This window comes from Rana temporaria, chromosome 1 (assembly GCF_905171775.1).
Source record: "Rana temporaria chromosome 1, aRanTem1.1, whole genome shotgun sequence".
Lineage (NCBI taxonomy): Eukaryota > Metazoa > Chordata > Amphibia > Anura > Ranidae > Rana > Rana temporaria.
In genome coordinates, this window is record NC_053489.1 from 348,655,527 (window position 1) to 348,667,889 (window position 12,363).

A 12,363-nucleotide genomic window follows, 5' to 3' on the forward strand; every position below is an offset into this window, starting at 1 on the left:
ATGTTTTTCAGGCTCTAGAAAAAACAATGTTTTTTTCAACTTCATCATTAAAACGGCCTTGCCTACACACGATCGTTAAAAAAAAAAAATGCTCTAGCAAAGCGCGGTGACGTACAACACGTACGACGGCACTATAAAGGGGAAGTTCCATGCAGATGACGCCACCCTTTGGGCTGCTTTAGCTGATTTTGTGTTCGTAAAAGACGATTTGCGATTTTCTGTCTGTTACAGCGCGATGAATATGCTTACTCCATTACGAACGGTAGTTTTACCAGAACGAGCGCTCCCGTCTCATAACTTGCTTCTGAGCATGCGCGGGATTTTCACGTCGTTAAAGCCCACACATGATAATTTTTTACAACCCGAAAAACGACGTTTAAAACCTTGGTAAAAAATAGAGCATGTTCAAAAAAAAATTGGGCCGTTTTTCAGAACCCGAAAAATGCTCTGAAGCCCACACACGATAGTTTTAAATGACATTTTTAAAAAACTTTGTTTTTTACAACCCGAAAAATGATCGAGTGTACGCGGCATAAGGCATACTTGATGTTGCTATGCTATGCCTATATTGCAAGCATAATAAGGTTAGGTCATGGTTAAGTTTAGGGTCACTTTTTCAGAAGGATGATGATTGACAGCCGTCTTTCACATCCAACTAATTCCACTATTTATTCATGCTGCACTGCCGTAATGAAAAAAGGCCATGGACACAGACAGAAATGCATTTGAGGTGTGCCTCTCTCATCCTGGTTTCTCTTCTTTGCCAAGTGCCTGACTTCTTTGATTTTGAAACACTAAGGGCTTGACATGCTTAACTCTGGAGCTAAAGCCACACAACTAGTACTATAGCTTATGCTCCCAATGCAGTAGTTTTTGGGCCCCCGAGGTGCTCTCCCAGGACACGTGTTGGTAGGTATGGTTCAGTCATGGGTATTATCTCCAGAGTTGGGAAAGTGAGCCCCATGAAACCAGGATTGCACAACCAGGAACTTTTTTTATGGCTACTAACCATAATAGAGGGAACTGGTAGCTACTCTTAAAGGGGTTGTAAAGGTAAACATTTTTTCCCCTAAATAGCTTCCTTTACCTTAGTCCAGTCCTCCTTCACTTACCTCATCCTTCAATTTTGCTTTTAAATGTCCTTATTTCTTCTGGGAAATCCTCACTTCCTGTTCTTCTGTCTAACTACACACAGTAATGCCAGGCTTTCTCCCTGATGTGGAGAAAGCCTCTTGAGGGGGAGGGCGCGAGCAGGGGTGTAAGGACGCCCACTAACACACAGCTCCTTTCTCTATCTGCAAAGTAGAGAGTGTCCTGACTTGCCTGCTCGCCCCCTCAAGAGGCTTTCTCCACACCATTACTGTGTGTAGTTACAGACAGAAGAACAGGAAGTGAGGATTTCTCAGAAGAAATAAGGACATTTAAAAGAAAAATCAAAGGATGAGGTAGGTAAAGGAAGCTATTTAGGTGAAAACAAAAAAATTACCTTTACAACCCCTTTAACCACTTAAGGACCCCTTCACGCCGATATACGTCGGCAGAATGGCAAGGCTGGGCACATCTACGTACATATCTCTTTAAGCCCAGCCGTGGGGTCGCGGAAGCGTGCACGCGACCCGGTCCGAAGCTTCGTGACCGTGGGACTCGCGGTCCCGATCGCAGCTGGAGTCCCGCGATCGGTCCCCGGAGCTGAAGAACGGGGAGAGCTGTGTGTAAACAATTCCCCGTTCTTCACTGTGGCACTGTCATCGATCGTGTGTTCCCTTTTATAGGGAACCACAATCAATGACATCCCACCTACAGCCACACACCCTACAGTTAGAAACACAAATTAGGTCATACATAACCCCATCAGCGCCCCCTTGTGGTTAACTCCCAAACTGCAACTGTAATTTTCACAGTAAACAATGCATTTTAAATGCATTTTTTGCTGTGAAAATGACAATGGTCCCAAAAATGTGTCAAAATTGTCCAAAGTGTCCGCCATAATGTCGCAGTCACGAAAAAAAAACGCTGATCGCCGCCATTAGTAGTAAAACATTTTTTTTTTATAAAAATGCAATAAAACTATCCCCTTTTTTGTAAACGTTATAAATTTTGCGCAAACCAATCGATAAATGCTTATTGCGTTTTTTTTTACCAAAAATAAGTAGAAGGATACATATCGGCCTAAACTAAGGGAAAAAAAATAATGTTTTATATATTTTTGGGGGATATTTATTATAGAAAAAAGTAAAAAAATATTGTTTTTTTTTCAAAATTGTCACTATATTTTTGTTTATAGCGCAAAAAATAAAAACCGCAGACGTGATCAAATACCACCAAAAGAAAGCTCTATTTGTGGGAAAAAAAGGACGCCAATTTTGTTTGGGAGCCACGTCGCACGACCGCGCAATTGTCAGTTAAAGTGACGCAGTGCCAAATCGCAAAAACTGTCCGGGTCCTTTAGCTGCCTAAAGGTCCGGGGCTTAAGTGGTTAAGAAAGCCTTTTAATAGTTTAAATAGCAGACCAGTTTTTGCTACATTTTCAGGTCCTTTAGAACAGAACACAAACAAAAATTGGTTCTGGATGAAGGGTAATTATGGGTCTCTGCATGCATTATTATACTTCTCATTACAGCCTAGGTGTAAAGATCTATTGTGCTTTCTGCTTAATAAAGTGGGAGGTAAGAGCAAAGTATATTATTAAAAGTTTATAGAGGTAGTACAGGCTGCAATGGGAAGCATTAGCCACCAACCACCCTCCATCCAATACCAAATTAACTTTACATTGAAGACAGTGTTTAGCCAAGGAAGCATTTTAAATTCTTTAAAAACTACAATAGTTACGGTAGCTTAAAACCACAGCAATGATAGTATAGTTCACAAAGTTCCCATACATTAAATAAGAACACAGAATCCCCCCTCCCATCTCCCCGTTTCATACTTTAGACCTGAAGAAGCGCCGGGCTGATCTGAGAAGTGCCCTGAGGAAGATGAGGAACAGGTGGAACTGGAGGGTGAGGGAAGGAAGGAGGGCGCCTTTAATCTGACGGGTGAAGCTATGGGGCAGAGAGAAAACAAGCATTTGCTGCAAGGAGGGTGGGAAAGGATGGTGGGAAAGGATGGTGTGAGGGGAAGGAAAAAAAAAATGAGGGAAAAGGGAGAGATAAGAACAAAGGAGAATAAACAAAAATTATAAAGTAGGAACAGAAAGAAAAAGGGTTAAAGCAGTGTCACATGTTCGGTTCTTTTCCTACAATATCCATTATATTTTACTCAAATGGAAATTTGTAACAACTCTTATTAAAAAGATAAAATAAAATAGAAACGTATTATACCTGCAATAAAACCCTGACATGTGAACCTGCTTTAAACCAGTCACTGTCGATCAAGATTTAGGCAGCACAGTTATTTAATAGAACAGCACTTTTCACATGCATGCAACATTGTGAGGCACTTGGCATCTGTAGGAGTAGCAAGTGGGTCTAAGTTATGTGAAGGACCCTTGAAGGATTAGTCCAGGTTGAACCAAATCTGACTGGCTAATTGAGACTAAAAAAAGCGCTACACTGAAAAGCACTAATGAATCTGTATCTCTTCTATAACAGATACTACTGCAATAGTTTCTCATCCGTCACTTTTTCAATGAGCACCACTAAAAAAAAACAAAAAAAAAAACAGTGTGATCTTGTTTGAACATGGATCTTCGTGCCAAGCCATAGTATTGGTTCACCGACCAGCAATTCAGCAGTGCTGAGAATCAGTAATGCCGCATACACACGATCATTTTTCTGCATGAAAAAAACGTTGTTTTTCAAAAAATTTCATTTAAAATGATCGTGTGTGGGCTTCACATCATTTTTAGGTTCTGAAAAACGCCAAAAAAAAAGCTCCATTTTTTAACGTTGTTTTAAACGATGTCGTTTTTCGGGTTGTAAAAAATTATCGTGTGTAAAAAAACAGCGCATGCTCAGAAGCAATTTATAAGACGGGAGCGCTAGTTCTGGTAAAACTACCGTTCATAATGGAGTAAGCAAATTCATCACGCTGTAACAGACAAAAAAGCGCAAATCGTCTTTTACTAGCACGGAATCAGCTAAAGCAACCCAAAGGCGAATGGAACTTCCCCTTTAGAGTGCCGTTGTACGACACCGCACTTTGCTAGATCATTTTTTAAAAACGATGGTGTGTAGGCAACATCGTTTTAATGATGAAGTTGGGAAAACGTTGTTTTTTCGACATGCTGAAAAACTACTTTTTTTTCATGCTGAAAAATGATCGTGTGTACGCGGCATAAGGGTCAATTAACACAAGCTGCAGTGCACGCAACTTAATGTGTTGAAGTGTGTTGCAGTGTGCTGCATTAGCCAGCACATTTAAAATGAGTAGACTGCAACATACAAAAAAAAATGCTTCTAGCATTATTATTTTTTTCAATTCGATGCAGTGCACTGGACACCATGTGGCATTGTGGTGTGTTGATGCACATGTGTGTTTTGGGGATACATCGTACCACAGTGCACCAACACACATGCAGCATGCAATACAGCAATGCAGGTGGTGTGAATGGGTCCTATGTCAGTTACTGCAGTAAAGTTGCAAAGATTATTACTTGAATTTTTTTATTTTTTTTTATGAATAGGTCTTTAATATTTAGATGTGCACAAACTGGACATATCCTTCAAAATATGTCACCTACAAGACATGCATGTTCCTCATCGAACAGTGACCTTGAAGCTAATAAGGGTTCAGAAATAAGATGGGTTGGTGAAGGGAATGATTATGTAAGAATAAGAGAATGTAATACATTAATATGTTGAGAGAAGAAGGTAAAATAGGAGAGGAATAATGCCTAACAGAAGAATACAAACCGCACAAAAAATACATTAGATAAAATAAGGGGTAAACCCGCGCTTAGGATAAAGATGTTTGTATATATACACACACACACAATAGACTGCAGCCCCCCCTAATATGTATCCCCAAAGGAGATACTAAAAATGGTAAAGGTATGGGGGTGATGGCGCTGTCTCTACAATTCCCTAAGGATATAGGGGGAGGAGGAGGAAAAAAAAATACATTACCTCACAGTTATTCGCAATAATATATATATATATATATATATATATATATATATATATATATATATATATATATATATATATATAGTGAATTTCTTATGGCGTTCCTCATCAACACATTAGTTGGGCACTAATAAAACCCATCAATAGTATTAACTCTGTAACAAAGCTGAAGGGGGAACGTCAAAAGTTTATTTTTATTTTTTAAATAAATAATTAAAAAAAGTTTAATTGAAAGGTAGCTCACGTTAAGTATTTGTGCTGCAAAACATCTTATGATCATATTGCAACAACAATCAATCATTAAATATTGAAAGCTGGATTAGGATTATTTGACACTGGTTTAAACACACCATGCACCAGAAATTATGCAACAGAAACATGAAAGTCATCATGTTGATTGGTTGGTTGTCATTGGTAACACAGATTATCTTTCACTTTACGACACTGTCATAAAGGAGTCACTACCTTAAAATCACGTCATGTTAGTATAGCTCAGCACAGCGTGTTAAAAAGCGAAAAGGCCTGAACGTACTTCATTTTGAGGCCGATATCTCATTGCCTAAAATGCAAATGATAAGCCGATAATGGTTTTTACTCACCTCTTTAAGTCTTTCCATGTCTTTGAGGTAGAAACCAATGTAGAAAAGACTCAAATAGGAATTTACAAACTGAAACTGGAGACAAAGAAGAAACATGAAATCGCTGGCTTTTTACACACACAGTTGTTGTCCTTTAAAACTAAACTCCTACCACTTTTCAAAATAACATTCTAGCTCCCCCAAAGTATATTATTATAGGTCTTCTATATTATAGTTAGAAGAAAATAAGCAACTTCTATCTTCTATACATCCCATAAAAGGCTCGCACTCCATGTCATAGGTGTTCTAGCAAGCCCACTTTTCTAACATAATACTTACTAAAACAATTTTGATGATTAGATGTTTCTCATAGGCACTCTGTAAACGATAATTTTCTGCAAGTACAACAAAATAAGAGGTAAGGAAAGGTGCCAAGACCAGTAATCTGTCACATCAGCAAAAGAAAGCATACTGCAACAAGAGTGTATAATTACACACACACACACACACACACACAGAGGCTCTTAGCCGGCGGTATAGCTGCAGTGTCCCATTGTTTTCAATAGGCAGGAGCGGTGGAGGAGTGGTATACACACCGCTCCAAAGATGCGGCTAGCAGGACTTTTTTCACGTCCTGCTAGTGCACCGCTTTAGCTTTCACACTGGAGAAACAGCAGCCGCTTTTTCAGGTCGGTTTGCAGCAGGGATGGACTGGCCATTGGGACTACAGGGAGTTTCCCGGTGGGCCGATGGGTCAGGGGGCCGGCTTCAGTGACAGTGGACCGCCGCCCCCCTCCGCTCCTCTGTCTCTCTCTTCCCGCAGCGCTCACCTCCTCTCCCTGCTCACAGCGCTCACCTGGGGGGGAACAACGAACCAGGGGGAGGACCAGAGGAGCAGGGGGGACGACAGAGGAGCATGGGGGAGGGGACAGACAGCTGACTCAACAGCTATGGCCTGGGAGTTTCTCAGTTCGGCCTAATCTTGTCCCATAAGGGGGGGGCACCAAACTGATTCTTTGCCCTGAGTGAAATAATGTCTAGCTTCCCCACTGGTACTGCCTATAAGAGTACCAGTACCAGCCGTTCTACTCTAACAAAGTAGAACGGCTAGTGGTACTGGCTAGTGAAGGGGGAGAGGGGGCTTGGGTGGCCAGGGGGGGTGCGGGAGTTGTCTGGCCACCATGGGAGAGACCTATCAAAGTGGGCCAGTCTGGATGAAGTCCAGGGCCAAATTTTTCTCCCAGTCCAGCCCTGGTTTGCAGGTGCTATTTTTAGCGCAATAACAGTGTAAATTAGCTGTCCCCTCAAAAAAAAAACTCAACACACAGCCATTAATGTCTAAACCGCTGGCAACAAAAGTGAGTACACCGCTAAGTGAAAATGTCCAAATTGGGCTCAATTAGCCATTTCTCCCCGGTGTGACTTTTAGAGTTACAAGGTCTCAAGTGTGAATGGGGAGCAGGGGTGTTAAATTTGGTGTTTTCACTCTCACTATCTCATACTGGTCACTGGAAGTTCAACATGGCACCTCATAGCAAAGAACTCAAGAGGATCTGAATTTTTTTTTTTATTGATCTACATAAAATGGCATAGGCTATAGCAGGGCTCAAAATTTCAAGTCCTGAGCTACTAGCCAGGCCTCAAGGCATACTCGCCACCAGTTGCCCCGCCCAACCCCTACCATGTCCCGCCCCCTAATCCCATCCCTAGACACGCCCTCATAAATCTCATGAAATGACACCTAAATGTTTTATGCAGAATCTAGTTATAAAAATAAATATTAACAACAACTTTATCCATGCCCAAAAATGCAGCCTGCCCATGTCTACCAATGCAGCCTGTGTCCCCAATGCAGCAAAATGTCCCCATTCTACAGCCAGAGTCCCCCCACAATTGCAGCCAGAGTTCCCCCACCACATCGCAGCCAGAGTTACCCCCCCCCCCCACATTGCAGCCAGAGTACCCCCCCACATTGCAGCCAGAGGTCCCCCCCCACATTGCAGCCAGAGTACCCCCCCACATTGCAGCCAGAGTTCCCCCCCCACATTGCAGCCAGAGGTCCCCCCCCCCACATTGCAGCCAGAGTCCCCCCCCACATTGCAGCCAGAGTCCCCCCCCCCCCACATTGCAGCCAGAGTTCCCCCTGCAGCCTACCTGTGCTGGGTAGGAGAGGAGCCGGATCCGCCACCGCGTTGTTCAAACCGCGGGGAACATTACAGCTTTCAAATCAATAGCTGTGTTCCCCGCCGCGCGCGTTATATACAGCACCCCCCCTTGTCCGGGAAACTTTTATAGACAGATCACCCATCCAATCCTGGGATGAGTGATCTGTCTATCAAAGTGCCCGGACAAGGGGGAGGGGCTGTATATGACGCGCGCGGCGGGGGAACATAGCTATTGAATTAAGCTGTAATGTTTCCCGCGGTTTAAACAACGCGTCGGTGGTGGCGACAGCAGCTGCAGCGGCGACTCTGCTCTCCTCTCCTTGCTCGCCCCCCCCTGCTCCCAGGCAGTCCACACTGTAAATTTTGAGGGCTGGGCTATAGGAAGATTGCCAAGACCCTGAAACTGAGCTGCAGCATGGTGGCCAAGACCATACAGCGGTTTAACAGGACAGGTTCCACTTAGCCATGGTCGACCAAAGAAGTTTAGTGCACATGCTCCGTGTCATATCCAGGTAGTTTTTGAGAAATGGATGCATGAGTGCTGCCAGCATTGCTGCAGGGGTTGAAAGGGTGGGGGGGGGGGGGGGGGGTCAGCATGTCAGAGCTCAGACCATACGCCGCACACTGCATCAAATTGATCTGCATGATTGTTGTCCCAGAAGGAATCCTCTTCTAAAGATGATGCACAAGAAAGCCTGCAAACAGTTTGCTGAAGAGAAGCAGACTAAGGACATGGATTACTGCAACCATGTCCTGTGGTCTGATGAGACCAGGATAAAATTATTTGGTTCAGATGGTGCCAAGCGTGTGTGGCGTCAACCAGGTGAGGAGTACAAAGACAAGTGTGTCTTGCCTACAGTCAAGCATGGTGGTGGGAGTGTCATGGTCTGGGGGCTGCATGAGTGCTGTCGGCACTGGGGAGCCACATTTTATTGAGGGAACCATAAATGCCAACATGTATTGTGACATACTGAAGCAGAGCATGAACCCTCCCTTTGGAGACTGGGCCCCAGGGCAGTATTTCAACATGATAACGACCCCAAACACACCTCCAAGATGGCCACTGCCTTTCTAAAGAAGCCAAGGTGATGGACTGGCCAAGCATGTCTCCAGACCTAAACCCTATTGAGCATCTGTGGGGCATCCTCAAACGGAAGGTGGAGGAGTGCAAGGTTTTTAACATCCACCAGCTCTGTGATGTCGTCATAAAGGATGAGCTCCAGCGTGTTCGCGTAGCACACGTGCAGAGCCCGCCTGGAAGTCTGCACGGCGCTGCGCTAATCACAGCCAGGGAGACAATGTCCAGATGCTCGGCTGCAGAGATCGGGAAATGTCTCCCTGGTTGTGATTAGTGCAGCGCCGTGCAGACTTCCTGGCGGGCTCTGCACGTGTACTATGCGAAGACGCTGGAGCTCATCCTTAGTCGTCATAGAGGAGTGAAGGACGACTCCAGTGGCAACCTGTGAAGCTCTGGTGAAAGCCATGCCCAAGAGGGTCCCCCGCCACCTCTGCACTGAGAACCGAGCCACGAACACTTCCAATGGCTTCATCCTCTCGGCCCCCTCAGAGGAGAGCTGCTGCTCTCTTGCTCTGCTCCCCCATGCTCATTGGAGCGCTGAGCTGTGGAGGGGCAAGGAGCGACCATCTCAGCGGCTCTCTGAGAGGCCGAGACGACCATCAGTCCAGGCACCTGGCAGATCCAGACTTCATTGTCGTGATGATGCGGTGCCTGGACCGATTCAAGTGACGTCAGCAGAGAGCGGTTTGAAGTCGAAAAACAAATTGCACTCCTGTGACCCTTATGCCGCGTACACACAGTCATTTTTTGTCTTGTAAAAAAACATTGTTTTTCTCATGAAAAAAAAACGATGTTTTTCAAACTTCATTTTAAAAAACGACGTTGCCTACACACCATCGTTTTTTCAAAATGCTCTAGCAAAGCGTGGTTACGTTCAGCACGTACGACGGCACTATGTTCCATTCAAGCTTGCGTCATAACTTGCTTCTGAGCATGCGCGTGTTTAAAAACGTCATTTTACCCACACACTATCATTTTAAATAACACAAAAAACGACGTTTTGAAAAACGACATAAAAAATTGAAGCATGTCCGAATTTTTTTGCTATAATAAATATCCCCAAGAAAAGTTAAAAAATTCTTTATTATCAGTTTAGGCCGATATATATTCTTCTACATATATTTGGTAAAATAAAAACGCAATAAGCGTATATTAAATTGATTTGTGAAAAAGTTATAGTGACTACAAAATAGCGGATAGATGTATGGCATTTTTATCAATTTTTTTTTTTTTACTAGTAATGGCGGCGATCAGTGATTTTTAGCAGGACTGCGACATTGCGTCAGACAGATTGGACACTTTTGACACTTTTTTGGGACCATTGACATTTTTTTTTTTTGTGAGGGTGGGAGGTTTCTTTTTTAATTATTAGTTTTTGTTAAGTAAATTCAAGGATACAGAAATGAGACCAATGACAGAATTACAGGTTTAAGGATATACAGATAGGAGCAACCAGTGAGATCAAACGATAACATCAAGTAGAGTGCATTTCTAGTTATCAGCGAGTCACCCCACTGCCCACCGCACCCCGTATGGGAGCAAGCTGTGCCATGGGCAGCCGGGCCCTGCGACCTTTAACGATTAAACCTACTAAAGAAAATATAAGCGAAAGGCTAGGAGGGGATCATTGACAATTATAAAGTGATCAGTGTTATAAAAATTCACCGATTACTGTATAAATGTCACGACAGAGAAGGGGTTAACACTAGCAGGCGATCAAGGGGTTAACTATGTTCCCTCATGAGTGTTTCTAACTGTGGCGGTATGGGACTCACTGGGGGAGGAGACCGATCGCTGTTCCTGATTAGTAGGAAGAGAGACACACACACACACATCCCCGTTCTGGCTCTCATTGCAACCGATGGCCACACGCATCGAGTGCTGCTGGCGCACGCCCGCTATTGCCCTAAAAAAGGTGCCGACGTACACCTACGGTGATTCGCAGGATCCTGCTGACCTGCTCCAGTATATTGATGGTGGCTGGTCAGCAAGTGGTTAAGGCAGTGCTGGAAAATAATAGTGGCCACACAAAATATTGAAACAGAAAAACAAACAAGGCGCCTAAGTGCAGAAATATAAAACGTTTAATATCCCCTAAAGGGGTTAAAAACACTTACAAGATGGTGGATGAAGCAGGCATGTAAAAGGTAAGTGTGTCCAGAAGATGTTCCAGTGGCAGGGCACTCCCAGTCTGATGATAAAGCTTCCAGGGAAGTCCACAGGATAACAGCCAATTTGTGCTGTGAGTGTTTAGGGAACACAATGGTGATGGAGCCTGGGGATGATGTCAGAGGAAGCGAGACAAAAACCAGCATGGAACACAACCAGGAAGAGAGCAGGAAGTGTGTCATAGAGGCGGGACTGCCCTGCCACTGGAACATCTTCTGGACACACTTACCTGCTACATGCCTGCTTCATCCACCATCTTGTAAGCGTTTTTAACCCCTTTAGGGGATATTAAAGGTTTTATATTTCTGCACTTAGAGGCGCCTTGTTTTTTTTTTCTGTTCCCATTAGAGATTGCTTGTCTCCCTGAGTGCTGCCTAAAGTGTGTGAAGATCTGCTACCCTCTCCAACACAGACTTTATCTGTCAGGATTCAAATTCTTGGAGCGCCCTGGATATACACATTTTTCTACACAAAATATTGACACTTTGGGCCCAAATTGGACATTTACACTTAGGGGTTTACTCACGTTTGTTGCCAGCCGTTTAGACATTAATGGCTGTGTGCTGAGTTATTTTGAGGGGACAGCAAATGTACACTGTTATACAAGCTGTACACTGTTGTCCCATGAAAAGATATAATAAAATCTTTACAAAAATGTGGGGGGGTGTACTCACTTTTGTGAGATACTATTATATATATATATATATATATATATATATATATATATATATATATATATATATATATATATATATATATATATATATAATGTTCTAGCATACTTAAAAAACTTGCATCAGTTGGCAGCAGTAACCAGACACCAAGGGGACAAGGGGAGCTTGTCTCTGGTTTGCCCGATCATTAATGGGCAGGCTAAATGTACCAAGTTGATCGATCTATCAACTTGGGTAAAACCAGCCTGCTGGATTTGCTTGCGATTCCTTGCCTTCTGCTGGGCCATTGTCTTCTTCCCCCAGGGATGGCTTCCCCCCACCCTTACTGCCGGGAGAAGACAATGGCCTGACAGAAGAGATTCCCGCATCAACACTAACGGTGTTGATGGGGGAATCAAGTGAATTTCTTTCCTGCAACCCGTGCTTGCAGGAAAGAAATTCGCTCCGTGTATGGCTGGGCCTAACACTCTTCCGCGGCTTCTCCCCACCCTTCCCAGACAATATACCTACTTTACTTATTCTAAGATAAATAACATAAAAATTTACAAATACATCGAGACACATTTTGGAATACTCCATGTACCAGCATCTTTCAAGCTTTTAAAAGGATTCAAGTAGTATTGGCAATTGTTC

At 43.5% G+C, this 12,363-nt stretch overlaps 1 protein-coding gene across 3 annotated transcripts in view; it reads right to left on the minus strand.

The window, feature by feature from the left end:
* Positions 1-12,363, minus strand: part of ANO8 (anoctamin 8) — a 170,507-nt gene that overhangs the window by 30,016 nt on the left and 128,128 nt on the right. For 2 of the 3 annotated variants that reach the window (XM_040320489.1, XM_040320475.1), the window contains exons 11-13: positions 5,984-6,039; positions 5,666-5,740; positions 2,927-3,070 (exon numbers count right to left, since the gene is read on the minus strand). In XM_040320489.1, coding sequence (XP_040176423.1) covers positions 2,927-3,070; positions 5,666-5,740; positions 5,984-6,039 — 275 coding nt within the window. The remainder of the gene's footprint in view (positions 1-2,926; positions 3,071-5,665; positions 5,741-5,983; positions 6,040-12,363) is intronic. The other variant, XM_040320480.1, reaches the window with a different exon arrangement.